The sequence below is a fragment of the Callithrix jacchus genome, chromosome 15 (genome assembly GCF_049354715.1).
Source record: "Callithrix jacchus isolate 240 chromosome 15, calJac240_pri, whole genome shotgun sequence".
NCBI lineage: Eukaryota > Metazoa > Chordata > Mammalia > Primates > Cebidae > Callithrix > Callithrix jacchus.
In genome coordinates this window covers 79,714,200-79,733,289 of record NC_133516.1, presented here as the reverse complement: position 1 = coordinate 79,733,289, position 19,090 = coordinate 79,714,200, and the positions used below count along the sequence as shown (strand labels likewise).

General features: G+C 52.3%; 1 protein-coding gene across 3 annotated transcripts in view; it reads right to left on the bottom strand.

Annotated features, from left to right (window-relative positions):
* ADCY5 (adenylate cyclase 5) overlaps positions 1-19,090 on the bottom strand; it is a 163,770-nt gene that overhangs the window by 43,803 nt on the left and 100,877 nt on the right. For all 3 annotated transcript variants that reach the window (XM_035274004.3, XM_035274005.3, XM_035274006.3), the window contains exons 3-5: positions 18,161-18,282; positions 2,707-2,818; positions 1,027-1,154 (exon numbers count right to left, since the gene is read on the bottom strand). In XM_035274004.3, coding sequence (XP_035129895.1) covers positions 1,027-1,154; positions 2,707-2,818; positions 18,161-18,282 — 362 coding nt within the window. The remainder of the gene's footprint in view (positions 1-1,026; positions 1,155-2,706; positions 2,819-18,160; positions 18,283-19,090) is intronic.

The window sequence follows — 19,090 nt, the reverse complement described above, 5'->3', positions numbered from 1 at the left end:
TGTCCACATGACATGCCTCGTATCTGAGCACTGGGAGTCCTCGTCTCTCCCTGAAGGCTCTGTGCTTCCAGGGAGATGGACTATCTAGCTCAGGCATGCCAGGGACACTGGGCAAGTGCTGTGAGTAGAAATGAGCCAAACCCATGGACCTGGCCGCCTTCCTGGACAGCCACTCCCACCCCTAACCTTGCCCTCTATGCCTTGTTCTCCGCCCCTGCCCAGGCGATTTCTAAAGCTCAAAGTCTCTGACTTGCTGCCTTGGCTGTCACATGATTGGACCACCCATGTTTTTCAGTGACCAGGGCTCCTGCTGTGACCAGTGACAGCCATGAACTGGCCAAAGTGTCTTTTTGCTATGGCTCACAGGAAGGGTGATGCTGTCTGAGCAGAACACCGGCATTTGAATCCGCCTGCCTAGCAGTAGCGCCCTGGGGAGTTGCCCGGCCCCTGCGAGCCCAACCTTTCCCAACTGGGAAGAAGTGGAACCAGCAGTTCAACACCTGGCTGGGTGTTTGTAGAAAACAGGAGGCCTGAAGCGCAAGGCCCTCACACGGCACAGGGTCCTCACACGGCACAGGGTCCTCACACGGCACAGGGTCCTCACACGGCACAGGGCTCTCACACGGCACAGGGTCCTCACACGGCACAGGGCTCTCACACGGCACAGGGCCCTCACACGGCACAGGGTCCTCACACGGCACAGGGCCCTCACACGGCACAGGGTCCTCACACGGCACAGGGCCCTCACACGGCACAGGGCCCTCACACGGCCGCCAGCCTCTCCTCCACTCCTGGAGTCTGCAGAGCCCTCCCTTTCCATGCACTTCCTCTGGGAAAAGCTGCCTGGACTGCTGTAGCAAAAGGGAACCCTGGCACACGGCAGCCATCAGCCTGGATGGGCACCTTTGGGAGATGGTTTCACCCCACTGTTTCCCTGCCTCCAATCAGTCAGCTGGCAGGTCAGTCAGCTGCTCGGGCTGTGGACAGTCCCAGGGAGGTAGATGGCACCCGAGGGCCGGCACTTACGAGATGGCCTCGATCATGTCCATGCCCATCTCCACACAGCAGTGGGCATGGTCAGCCCTCGCTTCAGGCAGCCCCGAGACGCAGTAATAACAATCCCCGAGGATCTTAATACGTAAACAGTGATTCTCCTGGAAAGCAGATTAATTTTACAAATTAAAAATAGTAGGAAAGAGAAGTGGGAGGGAAAGAAATGAGAGGCAAGCAGATTCAACCCATGCCTGGAATAACTTGCCTTTTAGGGCAGTGAGCACAGGCCCACACTGGAACTCAGCATGGTCCCGGGACAGGCTTATCAGGAGCCGTGGGGAGGAAGGGATGGTGGGGAGGGAGGGAGGGTGGGGATGGAGGGAGGGGTTGGGACGCCCCGAGAGGCATTTAGCCTCCCAGGCTCAGGAGCTCACTTTTAAAGATCCACTCCAGAGCCCCAAGAGGAATCTGGCTGGTGGAAGTGCGGCTCAGCCAGCAGGGTGGCCTTGTCAGCTTAAGGAAGGCCCCAAACTGCAGTACAAGGGTCTCTGGTCCCCTCCATGCCACAGGAGTCACTCTAATTCATGGCCTGAGATTCTATGGAAAGTTGTGTGATTGTCCTCCTTTTACAAAAAGACTGAAGCAGGCAGAAATGGGCTTTAGCCACAAGCTCACTCTCAATCTGTCTGAGATTTTTATCAAAAGAGTTTTGCTAAACTACCAAGCACATGAGTGTCAAGAAGTCAACAGAGCTGCTGCTGAGTGACAGGTGCCACAGGGCCACCCTCAATCCACGTCACATTTTGATGGAATATCACTACTCATCAATTATGAGCGGTCCAACTCCGGCTCCCAAAGGTAGTTGGGACACAGGGATTCAAGTGCTCGTGTGGCCTGGACTTGTTTGAGACCCAGGTGCCAACCAGATACTCATTCACCTCATTCAGTTCAGTGATAAACCCACAGGTGAGTATCTGCCCCATCATTGAAGCCCCAGAGGCCCTGGCACTGGCCCCGATGGCACCAGCCTCTCATCAATAACCTGGCCTGGCATCATCCTTTGTGGGCAAAGGGGAATGTGTCCACCTGTCAGTGTCCATTGACATGTAATCAGTCTTCAAAGGCCTGGAGCTGGGAAAGGATGGAGGGGGGTGAACAGGGGCCTAAAGAATGAACATGTCGTTCCCCACTCTCTGCCATGGAGTGTTACTTCCAATTTATTCAAACACTGAATGCCTCTAGGAAAAGGCACACAGCTGCCTTCAGACCAGCTGGGGATTCAGGCTCATTCTCTTATCAGTTTGGACAATCTCATCAGGAATGTGGCTTGATGGCACCTAATGTGCCCCAGACAAACAGCAATTCCCCTGGGGGTTTGGGCAGTGTGGCCGGCAGGCCTCACCACTCACTTCTACAGTGTCGTGGAGCACTCAGCCTTGTGGTCAGCGACAGCGCTGAAAGCAGCTCTAGCTGAGTGTCCCCAGGACCCACGTGGGGCGTGAGGACACAGCCACAGCCTGAGGGGGCCCCTCTGTCCATCACCAGCAGGCTCTACCCATCACCAGCAGGCTCTGCCCATCACCAGCAGGCTCTGCCCAGCAGGGTAGAACCAGGCACAAGCCCATCCCTGGGGTTTAGCAGTTCCTCGACCACAGCAGCCACCCTCAACAGCCCAGGTGAGGCCACCCCCAGCCCCAGCTCAGGGCGACTCACTGCGGCCAGCTTGTCAAAGCGTGCGAAGAGCTCGTTGAGGGTCATGACCAGTTCCTGTGCAGTGCACTGGGATGCCAGGCTGGTGAAACCCTCGATGTCAGCAAACAGGATGCTGGGGAGAGAGGCGGAGGAGGAAGACCCTGCTATAGGCTGAATCTTTGTGTCTCCCAAATTCATACCTGACGTCTTTTTTTTCCTAAGAGGAGGTCTTGCTCTGTTGCCCAGGCTAGAGTGCAGTGGTGTGATCATGGCTCACTGCAGGCTCGACTTCTTAGGCTCAAGGGATCCTTTAGCCTCAGTCTCCCAAACAGTTGGGACTACAAGTGTGGGCCACCCCACCTGGCTAATTTGTTTGTTTTGGTAGAGACAGGGTCTCGCTCTGTTGCCTAAGCACATCTCAAACTCCTGGGCTCAAGCAATCCACCCACCTTGGCCTCCCCAAATGCTGGGAATACAGCCATGAGCCACCCGCATTGAATCCTAATGCCCAATGTGACAGTATTAGGTGGAGCCTTTGAAAGATAATGAGGTCACAAGGGTGGAGCCCTCACGAATGGGATTAGTGCCTTTTTAAAAAGAGACACAAGAGCTTGCTTCCTCGATTTCTGCTTGCCACCGCATGACAATATGAGAAGGTAGCCATCTGCGACCTGAAAGAGGGCCCTTGCCAGACCCCAATCATGCTGGCTCCCTGATCTTGGACTTCCAGCCTCCAGAACAGTGAGAAATACATTCTGTTGTCTGTAAGTCCCTGGTCTTCAGCATTCTCTTAGAGCAGCCTCAACAGGCCAAGCCGGACCTCCATGAGGGAGGAGAGGCAGTGCTTGCGGCCAGGGCCCAGCCTGGGGCTCCTCGTGTCTAAGAGGGCTGCAGGCCAGCAAGAGTCCTGAGGACTCCACATGGCTGCTGGGCAGAGGACAAAGAGGCTCCAGCATGGAGGGCCAAGGACACGGCCTCTCCCTGCTGCTACCCTCCTTCTGTGCTCTACCTGCACCCTCCCCTGGCCCAGGAGGAAGGCAGGGGAGGGGCGTAAGGCCTGCGTCTGTGCCTCGGAAGGGTGCCAACAAGGGGCTAGGCCCCAACTCTCAGCCATCTCTCAGGCCTGTACCTGTGTGGCCTCTGAGCACACCCTGAGAGCACTGGGCCTGCTCCTGGGAGGAGAAGCTTTTTATGCCTCTGTTCTGGAAGGAGTTTCATGCCAGAATGATGGTCCTGCAAACTCTCACTTCCCAGTCCCACACAGAGGCGAATCCAGCCCCAAGCCCTCCATCCTGAGGGAGTCCTGCAAACTCTCACTTCCCAGTCCCACACAGAGGGGAATCCAGCCCCAAGCCCTCCATCCTGAGGGAGTCCTGCAAACTCTCACTTCCCAGTCCCACACAGAGGGGAATCCAGCCCCAAGCCCTCCATCCTGAGGGAGTCCTGCAAACTCTCACTTCCCAGTCCCACACAGAGGGGAATCCAGCCCCAAGCCCTCCATCCTGAGGGAGTCCTGCAAACTCTACAAGGAACAGAGTAAAAGGGGCCCAGGGAGGAGAAAGGAAGACACAGCCAGTCAGCATCCCTGGAAGCCCCAATTCCTCCCTCCCACTTCCTCAGTGCACCAGCTGGTGACAGATCTTCCGCCTGTCCCTGTGGCTTGTGTTCCCTAAATGGAAAACATTTTCCTTTTCCTTTGAAACGGGAGAGAAGACCCGAGGACCAGAACCCCAGGACCAGAATCTGTAAGGGCCCCTAAAGTTATTTTTCTTAAAAGGGACACAAAAATCTAAAAACTGCCATGTACTGAGGTGCTCCTGATAGGCACTAAGCAGAGGCTTCCGACATATCATCTCACTGAGTCTGCGCAACAGCCCTGCAAGCAAGAGGTCAGTGTCCCCATTTCACAGATGGGGGCCAAGTCTCAGAGCAGCCAGAGACAGTGGAGTGGCAGGATTCTGCCTCCAAGGCCTGTGCTCCTTTCGAGGCACCTCAGGACTCCTGAGGCTCCAGAACCCACAGTCTCAGTTTTAAAATTAATGATGTTGAACTAAACATATTTCGTCCTTTTATTCCAAAAATGTGTACCATAAGCATGCCTTTTAAATCAAATATCGGGCTCACGCCTGTAATCCCAGCACTTTGGGAGGCTGAAGCGGGTGGATCACTTGAGGTCAGGAGTTTGAGATCAACCTGGTCAACATGGCAAAACCCCATCTCTACTAAAAATACAAAAATTAGCTGGGCATGGTGGCGTGCAGCTGTAATCCCAGCTACTTGAGAGGATGAGGCAGGAGAATCACTTAAACTCAGAGACGGAGGTTTCAATGAACTGAGACAGAACCACTGCACTCCAGACTGGGTGACAGAGCGAGACCGTCTCAAAATAATAATAAAATAAATAAATCAAATATTGACAAATGATAATTGCATATATTTATGGGATGGGTGAAAGGTGATGTGATACCACATATCCACAGTGTGGAATGATTGATCAGGCTAATCAGCAAATCTGCCACCTCACATACTGCTCATTTATCCCTCCTGTCTAACTGGAGCATGGTACCCTGTGCTAAGCCTGTCTTTCTACCCCATGATTTGACATCCAAGGTTCTGGAGAGATTGTGCCTCCCAGGACAAGCCAGTTCCTAGAGACAGTAAACCACTTGCCTTAGGGTATGCCTTTCACACAGGAACCAACCAACCCAGAGCCCACTGCTGACAATGATCCCCTGCCCTCACCGCCCCAGGGATAGGCTCAGGCAACTTGGGACAGCCCCTATACACCAAGCCAACGCAATGGCATTATTCAAACCAGCCGGCAGCTGCCTCACTACCTTGCCCCACCCTTCCTTCCCACACAAACCACAATAAAGGCCCCTGCTCCCTCAGCCTCCTGACTGCCCTGTGCCTGTCCTGTGGTCCCTGAGTGGTATGTCTCCTCCTCGTGGGATGTGTGAGTGACAATCTTAACGGCAGTCCTCTCCCGATCTGTTGGCCTCACCATCATAACATCTATATTTTATTTATTTATTTATTTATTTTTGAGATGGAGTTTCGCTCTTGTTACCCGGGCTGGAGTGCAATGGCTCGATCTTGGCTCACCGCAACCTCTGCCTCCTGGATTCAGGCAATTCTCCTGCCTCAGCCTCCTGAGTAGCTGGGATTACAGGCACGTGCCACCATGCCCAGCTAATTTTTTGTACTTTTAGTATGGACGGGGTTTCACCATGTTGATTAGGATGGTCTCGATCTCTTGACCTCGTGATGCACCTGCCTTGGCCTCCCAAAGTGCTGGGACTACAGGTGTGAGCCACCGTGCCCAGCCAACATCTACATTTTAAAACAGTCAGACACCATTTTAAGCTCACAGAAGTATTACCTCATTAACACCTTACAACCACCCTGTCAGGAAATGAGGACACAGAAAAGCCACCTGCCCAAGGTCACACAGGCAACCTGGCTCCACACTTTAGGAGATGAACCAATTGAGATCATGCTGTGGGCCCCACAGACATCTTAAATGGGTAAAGGCACAGTCCAACGCCCTGGCACTGTAGATGGAACAGAGGGAGGTGGGAGGACCCGTGGGAGCTGCTGCTGTGGTCCCTGGCAGGTACAGGACCCCTCTGAGAGGGGTCACTCTCAGCAGGTGCTTGCCAGCTCACACGAAGAGAATCAGAGGGCCTGTGGAAACAGGCTGGGCCACCAGGGAATGTATCCTGAGGCTTCTGCCAGGCTGTTCCACCTTCCCAGGAGAAGCACAGAAGGGTACCCCCCAGCCACTGCTGTTTCCCCAAACCTGGCTCCTCTGGCCACTACAGTCCTAGCCTGTATCAGTCAAGGCAACTGTAAGAGGAAGGTCAGAAAGAGTGGGAGAAATGGGAACAGGGACAAGAGATGGAACAAATGAACAGAAGAGAAGAAAAAGTGAGGAGGCAGAGAAGAGAGGACAGGACCTGTCCTGCTAGGCCACGGGACTCAGGACAGCAGAGAGCTGCTCCAGCATGCAGAGCCGTGGATGGCCTCAGAAAATGAAAGGGAGTTTGGATTCTCCATAAGCTCTGATGTCGCCGTCTGGGGTGGCTGGTGGTCCCACCACCCTGCCCAGAGGGAGTCTATATAGGCGTGTGCATGCCGGGGGTAGGGCGCCTACACACCCCCATCCTGGCCCACTCTCTGCCTCCCAGGCGGCTGCCCCCTCCACCCAGGGAGAAGGTCTTTCCCACAGTTTGTGAAAGCATCCATCCCATAGTTGTCCTGGAAATTCTTCCTTATCTCTCAGGAAATCAAAACCAAGGAAAGCTGGGGCCCAGATTGGCTGCACATGAGTCAAGGCACATGTTCAGTGAGCGTCCTGTTGGCTAACACCAGCATTTCCAACACAAAGCCGGCAGGCAGCATGACCAGTGGCTGGTGCACCCCAGGACTGAGGCTATGCAGCAAAGGCCTGGCTTTGGAGACACCCCCAAGGTAGGAAGGAAAAAGTCCTCTAATCCGGCAGAGGCAGGACTGCCATTGAGCAGGGTAACCTGCAGCACCAGGCAGAGCAGAACTGGGCTCCTCTGCACTTGGGCCTCCTGTGCCTGCCTGGCTGACCCAGCCACTCAGTCAGGCCAGGCCTCTGCCTATCCGTGTACTGGGATGGCCAGGCCTGTGGTCAACTCCTCCACAGATGACCCCACCAGACTTGGCAAGCACTTTCCTCCAGGGCAGCTCTTGTCACACTAGACCATGGTCCTGGGACTGAGCGTCCTGTAGAATCACCGAGCTCTTACCTGGAGACACTCCCTACTCCCAGCCCCCGATATTCTGACTTAATCAGTCTGGGGTGGGATCTGCTGTTGATTGCCTCTGTTCTGTTTTAGTTTCAGCTTCCCTGGTAACTGTACGCAGCCAGGCTTGAGAAGCACCGGGCTAGTTTAAAGGTGGCCTCGAGAAGGCTTCCACCACCTCATTTAAATTTACAACCCCTTCCATCTGCCTATCTCCCTTCTCCACCATATTTTTCTCCACTGACTATGCTGTGTATTGCCATTGTTATTCTTATGCTCCAGCCTCCCCTCACTAGAATGTAAACTCTTGGACGGAGAGATTTTTATCTACTTGATTCACAGCTACATCCCAGCCCCTAGGAAACATGCAGCTGAATGACTGCCTGGATGTGGCGGGCCATGCCTACCTTGGCCTCTGCTCTGTGCCCTGCCCGACACCCAGCACAATGCCCAGACATAAAAGGTGCCCCTATTAGTCTCCTAGGGCTGCTGTAACCAACACCTCCAACCAGGTGGCTGAAAACAACAGATTTTTAGTGTCCTGTGGTTCTGGAAGCTGGAGGTCTGAGATCAAGGTGTCGGTAGGGCCCTGCTCCCGCTGAAACTCAGCAGAATCTCTCCCTGCGTCTTCCTAGCTTCTGGAGGCGACCATCACTCCTTGGCATTCCTGGGCCAGCAGCCCCATCGCTTCAGTCTCTGCCTCGGTCCTTGCCAGGACTTCTCCCTGTTTGTGATTTCACAAGGCAGTCTCCTTTTCTCACAAGTTCACCATTCCAATTGATTAGGGCCCATCCCACTCCAGTGTGGCCTCATCTTTACTTGATTTCATCTCAAGATCCTGCTTCCAAATAAAGTCACATTCACAGGTACCAGGGAACACCCATCTTTTAGGGGGATAAAATTCAGCCCATAACAGTGCCTAATACTTATGTGGTGAAAGGGGGTAGACTTTCTTGGTTCCAGAGCAAGTAAGAGGCAGAACTAGTAAGTCCAAATTGTGAGCTCTTTCTACTGCCCCACAAAGCTTCTTGGAGTCTCAAGCACATCACCTGAGACAGGAGCCCATGAAGTCCAGGGCCTGGACCCCAGCAGAGGCTCCAGTAATATACATGGATCCAGTGACTGAATGGGTACCAGGGACATGGGGACATGCGTGGCCTCTGGTTGTGTGCCAGGAGACATGAGAAACACTGGTGTGTGAGGAGCCCCGGGTGGCTTTGAAAACATGCACCTTCCTGCAGCCTCCCGAGAATCTACTCTTCCTGGCCAGCTGCTGAGGAACGAGGGAGGAGCAGGTCACTGCCCTCCAGGGACGAGTCATTCAGAGTAAGGCTTCAATGCCAGGTGGGCAGAAGCCCATGCAAGGTTGCTGCTGAGGCCCCAACTCTGAAGCCCCCAAAGCCTCCCCACACATTTATATAAACCCTGCCACCCCCACATTCCCCCACCTCCTGTCAGTGGTAAAGTCACATTTCTCTGCAGCTTTGGGGAAGGATTCTGCTTAGTGACTGTTACTTCTGCAGACTCCTTGGTTTTACAAGGTTTATCCTACAGCAGACTGTCTGTTCTGCTGGCCAGGATTTCCTGATCTGCCCCAGGGTAACTCTGAAGGCCATTTCCCAACTCAGCAATGGCCCAGACCTGCAGGAAGGTGCTAATTCACCGATTAGCTCCTATCTGAGAGCTTCTCTTGGCAACAGGATCAGGTCCTCATGGTGGGCACACAGAAGTGCGGTAGGGCCACCCTGGCTGTGCATGCTTCCCTAATTGCCTGCCATCCATCACTCACAGTCGCTTGCATTCTATTGCAGGGACAAGAGCTGGAGGCAGACTCCCAATTACAACAACAGGCCCTTCAGCCCTCCAGAGCAGCTTCGGCTCAGCTTTCCCCATGTGCACTTTTGGTAAAGCGCATTTCTTTGAGATTGTTTGCTCTTGCTGCATGCAGACAGGCCCATGACATTATGAAGCTGACAGAGCCTGGCCCTGCTCCTGTGCACATCCTGCAGCACCTCTGGACACCCAGGTGCCGAGTTCTCCTAGTGGTCTAAGGGAGCCTGTGGTGCTGCTTACCGGCTCCTCTGATCTCCTGCAGCCCCTGGTATTGCTAGAGCTCCAGGACCACACTGAGAACCATAATGGGTGGCGGGGTGAAGGAAGGGAGTATGGCAAGGTCTCAGCCCAACTCCCAGGAAGCTGGGGATAGCAGGTGCTGGGAAAGTGCCGGAAAGGCCCCAGTGTGGGCTGGGGAAGCTAAAGTGCCCACACCTCTGGATGGGCCAGTGGTCTCTTTTTGATCAAAAGTGCCATCCCCTGCAGCTTTCCCCCTCCATTTGCGTCTTATTATCCAACCTGGAGAATTCTTTGGGCTCATGTCCCTAGTAAGGTATAGGAGGAGCAAGGAGTCACTCGTGTCCATTAGGGTAGTTAACATGATCAGTTAACTCCCATCTTATTAACACTGGGCTGAGTTCAGACACCAGAGGACTATTTTCCAAGGAATGGCACAAAAAAGATGGGAGAGGGGCATATGAACTGGCAACAGCCACAGGGCCACCCAGGGCATAGGCTGGGAAAGAAACCCTTATGAGAAAGGCTTATGAGAGCCTGCTGAACACGGAGCATCTGCACAAATTCCACCAACAGGGAGAGCCTGCCCCAGGACAACCGTACTCTCTCCACTCTCGCAGGGACAACAGGACACCTTCCTTCAGCAAGTGGAAACCAAGACAAGGCACTTGACAAGAGACTGGCTTGACGGTCAGAACTGGGTCCAGGGTGTCCTAGGTTGAGGATGTCCTGGGATAAACGAGGGCCTCCTGCAGACCCCCTCCCTCCCACCCAAACCCCTCTCTTGCTTCTGCCTACCCAAACCCTACCCCTACTGTACATATGATGGAACATTCCACAGCACCTAAAGACATTCCATTCAGAAAGTCTGCAAAGATTTAGCAAAATACTTCCTGAAGGAAAAGCGCACAAAAGGAGGTAGAAACTGCACCAAGATCTAGCAATAGTGAGTGACCTTGGGTGGTGAGTGTATGAATGCTTTGATTTCCTTCTCCATACTGCTCTTATTTTCCAATTTTTCTAAAGTACATATATTCTTCAATAATAAAAATGTTTATTTTTTGCCAGGCACAGTGACTCATGCCTGTAATTCCAGCACTTTGGGAGGTCAAGGTGGGAGGAACACTTGAGGCCAGGAGTCAGAGACCAGTCTAGGCAACACAGTGAGACCCTGTCTCTGCAAAAAAGTTTAAAACATCAGACAGGTATGGTGGCGGGTGCCTGGAGTCCCAGCTACTAAGGGGCTGAGGTGGGAGAACTGTATGAGTCCAGGAGGTCTAGGCTGCAGTGAGCCATGATCACACCACTGCACACCACTCACTCTGAGACAGAGTGAGACTCTGTCTCAAAAAAAAGTCAAACAAAAAATACAAGTGTTTATTTTTTGAAAGGTAAAAAACAAATCACATTCTTCTTTTAGGGCCTGATTCTAACCCTTCCATCTTTAAGTTGTCTTCTCTGACTTACCCCAGCCCAGAATAATGCTTCTTATGTCTAAATTTTTATTCGAATCGTAATCATAAATCACAGCTGTTTCAAAGACATAGCCAGACAAATTCAACTGGTCAGCGCTTCTTTGCCTTGTCTTCTTTCCCGTCTTATCTCCCACAGGGCCCCTCATTTTGAGTCCAGAGAGCTCAAATAATAATTTCTTGCTGGCTGCTGGCTCCAGTCCCCACCAATCCCCATTCTGCATTTAAGGTAAACTGAGGTCTTTTGTCAGGACTCAATCCCAGGCAAGGATGTGGAGGAATTTGAGCCCTTGTGCACTGCTGGGAGGAAGGTCAAATGGTGCAGCCCCTCTGGAAAACAGTATGGCCATTCTTCCAAAAGCTAAAGACAGAATTGCCATATGATCCAACAATGCATTCTAGATATATACCCATCAAAATTGAAAGCACAGGCCAGGCGCGGTGGCTCATGTCTGTAATCCCAGCACTTTGGGAGCTGAGGTGGGCGTATCACCTGAGGTCAGGAGTTCGAGATCAGCCTGGCCAAAATGGTAAAACTCTGTCTCTACTAAAAACACAAAAATTAGCTAGGTGTGGCAGTGTGTGCCTGGGGCAGCAGAATTGCTTGAACCCAGGAGGCAGATTGCAGTGAGCCGAGATCATGCTGCTGCACTGCAGACTAGGCGACAGAGTGAGACTCCATCTTAAAAAAAAAAACAAAAATTGAAAGCACAGATATGAAAAAAAAAAATGTGTACACCCACGTTCCTAGAAGCACTGTTCGCAATAGCCAAAAGGTAGAAGCAACTCAGTGTCCATCAATGGACACTTTGTATGGATCAACAAAACGTGGTATATTCTTCATACAGTGGAGTATTTTTCAGGCCTTAAAAAGGAAGAAACTCTGGACTCATGCTGTAACATGGATGAACCTCGAAAACATCGTGCTAAGTGAAATAAGCCAGTCACAAAAAGTACAAATACTGCATGATTCCATTTACATGAGCCGCCTAGAGTAGTCAAAATCATAGAGACAGAAAGTGGAATGGTGGTTTCCAGGGGCTTGGCGGAGGGAGGATGGGAGTTATCATTTAACACAGTTTCAGACTGGGAAAATAGAAAACGTTCCAGAGCTGGATGGTGATGATGGTTGCACAATGTGAATGTACTTAATGCCACTGAACTGTACATTTAAAAATGGCTAAGATGGTGAGCTCGATGCTATGTATTTTTATAACTAAAATAACCCATTATTATTATTATTTTTAAAGACCCAACCCTAGTGGCCCCACCAACAGGGTGCACTGGGCTGTCAAGCTGCTGCTCCCATAGCACTTCACTCCCTCGCTGCAAGGGCTGGATATTCCTTAAGGCGCAGAGACAGTGCCTTTTTCATAGCGGCAGGCTGGATATAGTCGCAGCTCAGTAAATGTTTTTGGAGTGAATAAAATAACATAGAGGCCACTTATATCTCTAACTGGTATGGGAGTGGAGTTCAGAATACTTAAAAAAAAAAAGAGAGATGGGGTCTCGCTCTCTTGCCCAGGCCGGAGTGCGGCAGCAAGATCTTGGCTCACTGTAACCTCAAACTCCTGGGCTCCAGCGATCATCTTGCCCCAGCTTCCCAGTATTCTGGGCCTGGGATTACAAGCATGAACCATTGTGCCCAGCCCAAAACACTCTTCTTCATGTCAGGTTTAAGATAGGAATGCAGGGTGTTCATGACCCTCCTCATGGGATCTGTTGGCTGAGGGTGTGAGTGGAGACAAAGATTTTCCACCCTCTGCCTACAGGTTGCACAATCCACCCACAGGTATCTGAGTATCTCGGACACTGTCGCGTGGTCATTATAATTCAGAACCACGCTGCAGCGGAGCCAGACACCAGAGCAACCTGGGGAATGCAGCCAAGTCCTTGAAGGAGACAGCAGAGGAGATAATAACCTTTAAAGTGGGAGGTGTTGGGGAAAGACCCGGAAGAGAGGGGATCTCTCTCCAAGACCCTGCCACAGCCCTGATATGTGGGGAGGCAGGGTTGCTACCTCATTGCCACACGAGGCTTGGCAGCCCTCTGCTGGGACCCCAGCTGCAGACTCACAGGATTCTTGGGTGCCTGATCCAAGTCAGTGAACTAAGATCCCCCACCGCCACGCTCCATCCTGAAACCAGGAGTCCTATAGAGAATGCTTCTCAGGCAGAAGACTGCACCCCCAAGAAGAGGTGTCCTCTCCTTTCACACAAATAAGAGTCTGAGATGATCTCTCACCCATCTACCACCTATTACCTTTAAAACCTTAGGGCTCCAGCTCTGGCACAGACCAGTCAGGTGCAGGGTCATCCACACTGAGAAGGAGCCTGAGTAAAAGCAGAGAGTCCTTCGGCGCCCTCTCGGGCCTGGCTGGGGCATTCTCTGGCCCCTGAAACCTTTGGGGGTGTTGAGCTACCTGACCTTGACTCTCACCTGGTTGTCCGCCCTGCCTCAAGGGCAATCAGTCTGCAGTGTCTCTTGGGCTGCGTGGCGCTGGGGGCCCTCCATGCCCTATCTCACCTCACCTCCCAGCAGCCCTGCAAGGAACCCTGGGCTAGCTAGCTGGGCCCCTCTTATGGACACTGCTCCTCTGTGCCTTTTATCACAATTGTAACAGAACTGCAGATCAGTACATTATGTAACATTAATACCCTGTGAAGTTCCTGTCTCCTGGTCTCTATACCCTGGCACTAGAAAGAATGTGATAAACTCAACTAATTATTCATTGTTTAGTGTCTTTTCTAACAGAAGGTGAGTTCACGATGTCAGTGATGACACGTACTTTAATCTGTGTCTCACTGCTTGCCTCTAGCTGAGTGTTCTGCACTGAGACAGAGGCCAAACATTAGCTGAACGGATGAGTGAATGGCCATGACTATTGCCATCCCATGTTATAGGTGAGGAAACCGAGGCTCCGATTAGGTGCCTTGCCCAAGTTCACACAGCTAACAGGCGGCAGAGCTGGGTGTAGGCCCGTCTGCTCAACATAGGTGCTCATCTTATTCCCTTCTGCTGACTCCTGGGCAAGGGTTAACCGGTGATGCCGAGGTTCTGTCTGCGTCTACCTTTGCTGTGACCTACACAGTATGGCGCCTTCTCTGGCCAAGAAGGCTGAGGCTGACTGATCTCCTCCCTGCCTAGGCAGAGCTCCAGGAGCTGTCTCTCCCTCCAGAACAGCCTCTGCTGGAATGTCCCTGAGGCCCTTGTCCCTCCCAGGTGTGGGAAGGGCACAGCCCCCACCCCCAGCCCTGGCACTGTCAGCTGCAGCAAGTGCAGGTATCTGGGGTCGGGTAGGATGGGCAGGAGGGCTTGCAAGCCACTGGTGGACATCCCAGCATGGGCCCCGGCTCCAGCTGACCTGCCCTGTCAGAAGGGCTGAAACATTTCCATTTGTCACCACACATCAGATCGGGGAGGCATCTAAGTGTCCAGGGGTCTCCAGGGGTCCCCTGGCCTCTGGCCCGCCTCTGCGCATGGCCAGTGGTGGCTCGGCACCAAAGCATCCTACAGGCTCCTTGGTCAGTCCCTGGCTGCATCCCTGAAAGGTGTGTGCAGCACAATTATTCTCCTCGGGGCAGGGGAGAATGAGGCCATGGAGAGTGGGGGCCCCTGCCTGTCACCCTCCCTACCCAAGACAAACTCTCCTCCCCAAACACCCATCAGTCTCTTCCTCTTCCTTAGATCCAGGCCCAGCCTGTCATGCTGTAGAGCTGATTTACTTTTCTTGTGGCCTTGCTCTCAGTGGGGCTAGAGAACAGCATGTCATCACCCTCTCTAAATATTACAACTCTGTAGAAAATTGATGAATGTGACTCATCACCCTCCATTCTCCAACTAGAGAATCCCCAGGCCTTTATTTGTTAACATGAGTGTGATCATATCATAAAAATAACAGTAACAATAATAATGGCAGCTCACAATTACTAACACTTGTTCTGTGCCAGATACTGTGCTAAGCACTTTCCCCACGTTATTCCATTGACTCTTTGCAACCCTATTAAGCAGGTGCTCTTCCTGTCCTATTACGAAGATGAGGAAACTGGGGTTGAGAGTGGCTCCATTCCTGTAGCTTGTCCTGGTCACATGGCCAGGAAACAGCAGAATAGGAGCAATGGGCAGAACTGCTTAACTCCAGAGCCGAGGCCCAACCACTGTGCCCCACCAGCTCTCCATGAGCCCAGCCCCAAGGGGTGCTTTTAAACTATGATGTCACCCCCCACCTCCTACTTAACCACCAACCCAAGCCAAAAGTTCAACCCCAAAACAGAGATCAGAGCAAGCACTGTGTTTCTACCAAGTGCTACAATCAGTGCTGCTGATAGAACAGGGAAAGAGGACCAAGGGATATTTGCATATGACTGCTTGCAGTTGGCCTCTGATGTGGACCAGCCACCTCTGTCCCCATGAAAAGCACAGCATCTTGGTTTTTCTCTCCTTTCATCTCTTTCCTGATTACTGTCATTGATCCTGGCACATCCCAGACAGAAATACCCTTACTGTGGCAGGGGTCTGATGTGTAGCCCACTCTGATTAGGGCAGTGTTCTTTTATCAAGCCAAAGTCACTGCCTCCATGGGAGGGGGACAGAGGGAGGTGTCACCCCAAGGGTAGTCACTGTAGGGGCCTGAGTCAACCCCTCTGACCAAACAACCTTGCTGGAGGGCTGTGGACCCAAGAGCCAGCACTGTGGAATGGGGAGTAGGAATATGCCTGCCGGTGGGAGAAGAGATGGTGAGAGAGGGCAAGGAACTGGGCCGAGGCCCAGGAGTGGCCAGTGAGCTGTCTGTGTTGGCCAAGGCAGGCTGGGAACCTGTGCTGGAAGTGCCAGACTGCTTCGGAGCAGTGAATTTTCTGGATTTCCTTTGTGTTCCACTGAATGCGTGAAACCCACGCAAAACTCTGTGGAGCTGAGAGCAATCAAGAAAAGCACCTTCGTCCACGCTGTGCCAGGGACAATGCCTGGGCCAGTGAGGTGGTGAAGACAGGACCAGGAGAGAAACTTGCAGGAGGGGGAGCTCGGTGGCTTGGCTAGTATGTGTTGGGACCACTTGGTGGGCTACCCCTTCCTACTTTAAACCTGAGCCCATGGTATCTGTTCTAATAGGGAAGTCTGTTTCCTCACATGTCCTAAGGGGGAGACCCCTAGATTTTAGGAGCTGTCATCAGACAGGAAAGGCCCCTGGTGGCTCCTCAGTCACAGAGTGAGACAGACAGGAAGCCAAACCTCCCTCCTGCCTCTCCTCTGAATCTCCCGTTAGCCCGAGGGGTCCCCAAGCCTCCTTCCCACAGAATCCTCAGACACACTCCTTTCTCCTCGGCATATAAAAACATCTGTCTGGTAGTCAGGCTGGGTAAAAACTAGTATCAGAAAGCATCCTGGGGTATTTCTCCCACTTAACCAACTACGAGATCTTGGACAAGGTACTTCATCTCTGTGCCTCAGTTTTCTCTCCTGTAAAATGGAGATAATCTCAGTAGAGCCCTCTTCTTTGTTGTGGGGATTAAGTGAGTAGATGAACACACTTAGGGTGGTGGCTGGTTCAGGCAAGCTCTGCGTAGGCGTGAGCTCTCCCTGCTAGAGATCATCGACCATGGGAGGGCAGAGGTGGGCAGAGAAGGGGCAGGGAAATAGCACATCTGCATTGCCTAAAGGGCTCAAGCCCAGGTGTCTAGCCTTGGACTCCACTTCCTACTCTGCACCCAGCCCAGCTGCAACACCCTTAGGTCCCTCCCAGATGTGGAGATTCAGCCAGGGGCAGCCTTCTTCCTGGGAGACCAAGGTGCCTGCTGCCTACAGTATTCCTACCTGACAGAGGCTGGGAGACCCCAAAAATTGGGGGCCAATATGTTATGCAGGTGCATGTCTCTCGCAGAGGCTTAGAGTCTCAGTTTTGGGAGACAGACGAAGGACACACACGCAGAATCCACAGTCTCGAATCCCAGGGCACAACTGGGAACTGGGCAGTCCTGTTCATTCTGCATTAGAAAAACAGTGCTTCCCTCACCCCTGCTGTGGTCAGCCTCACCTTCAGAGTGTGTGTGTGTGAGAAAGCGAGCGAGAGAGAGAGAATTTGCACTATTCCACTTAATTGCTTTCTTGAAAACTCAGCCCAAAGCCTCCAAAGAGTCCTCTTTACACCAACCTTAGAGGACTCATGAGTCCTAGGAAAACTTGTCGGAGGAGAAAGAACTCTCTGGAAGGCAAACACAGCAACTCCTTTTCTGGGCATATGAGAGGATTATTAGGCTCTCCAGGAAGCCATGCTGGATGAAGGCCACTGTATTGCTTCGTGTCCCCATGGAACTCGTAAGCAGATTTTGCACTCTATTAATCTACATCTGTTTGCACGTCCCTGCTGTCAGTGGCTTCAGTCTAGGGAGGCAGCAAACACACAGGGAAAGGAGCGTGGGCTCTGGAGCGGCCATTTGGGTGCAGCCTGGCTGTACCACTGCTGGCTGGGGGCCCTTGAGTCTTTTAATTTAGAATGCACTCCCTACCTTTTTTTTTCTCCATGACTGACTTTTTAAAGAGTACACGATGTAGACTGTCCTATGTTTTGGATTTGTCCAGTTGTTTCCTCATGATGTTTTTTCTTCAAACTTTTTATTACAGAAAATTTCAAATAGAGTATATATGAAGTAAATAGCACATATGACCAATCTATCGACTGGGCATGCTGATAAAGGTAGCTGGCTTGCAGTGTTATCAGGAGGACTGGTCATAAGGTGGGCAGAGCCTGGTCCAGTGCCTGGCACGCACTGGCTTAGGAGGCATGGAAGCTGCCAGATGGTGAAGATATGATGATGGTGGTGACATTCGTGCCCCAGTCTACGCTTTCCGTCTCTCTTGGTAGATTAGGAGCTCCTCCCCAAAGCAGCTGGACTTGCTTCCTCCTTTCTTCTCCTCCTGTTTCTATCCTCTTCCTGCACAGCCTCACTGTCCCTCTCTCCCCACCTCCCAAAAAAGTTACATGGGACACCATGATAATTCACACCTGGAGGGGTGGGGCTGGCATGCTCTAGACAACACACTCTCCAAAGTTACCAAGCCATCCTGTTGGGCCGTGCCCACTTGAAAAGAGGGAAGTGGGATGTCTCCGTTGGAGTCCAGTTTTCCCTCCCTTCCCTCCTCCTCCCCCAGCCTCACCCCTACCTCACGTTGTCATGTTTCTGGATGTAAATCTTATGGAACATCATATCCTCCTGCTTGGCGTTGATGTCTGCTTTCATCTCCATGGCAACATGACGGGGAAGGACAGACAGCAGGAGCCGCTCCTGCGGAGGGAAGCAGATGCTTTCATCACCGCGCCTTCCACCTGCCTGGCAAGTGTTCACTCCTCCTCCACATCTGTGCCCCTGCCTGCAGCACCCTGGAAACCTCTCAGGCTCTCCTGAGACTCTTGAGCTAACACGTGTGTGTGTGTGTGTGTGTGTGTGTGTGTGTGTGTGTGTGTAGATCATTCCACCATGGGAGGGCAGAGGTGGCCACAGAAGGAGCAGGGAAACAGCATATCTGCCATGCCTAAAGGGCTCAAGCCTAGGAGTCCAGCCTCAGACTTTACTTCCCACTCTGAGCTCAGCTCAGCTGCAACACCCTCACATCCCCGGTGTGTGCATGCAGGCTACGTGTCCCCTCCCCGGGACACTACCTGATCCTTCCGCCTCACTCGCCACATTTCTCTTTGAGAAAAGCGATTCTGGTGAATCTGAGTACCGAGCACCTTGGGTTAGAATCCTGGATGTCACCTGAGACTCTGCACGACCTTGGGTATATTACTGACTTTCTTTGAGCCACAGGTTGCTCATCCATAAAATGGGGATGCAGTTGTTGAGAGCATTAATGAGATTTACTCCATCAGTTACCAAATATTTATTGAGCACCTACCATGTGCCAGGCACTATTCTGGGGACCAAGAGAGTTAACACCGAGAGTGAGGCAGGTAAGGGTCCTCTTTCACAAAGCTTCTGGTGTCAGGGGGGTCTGGGGCACTACTATGGGGACACTAAGCAAGGACACCTGATTTCCACTGGAGTAGTCAGAGAGGGCTTCCTGGAGACTGGAAGGATGGGGTGGGGAGGAAGT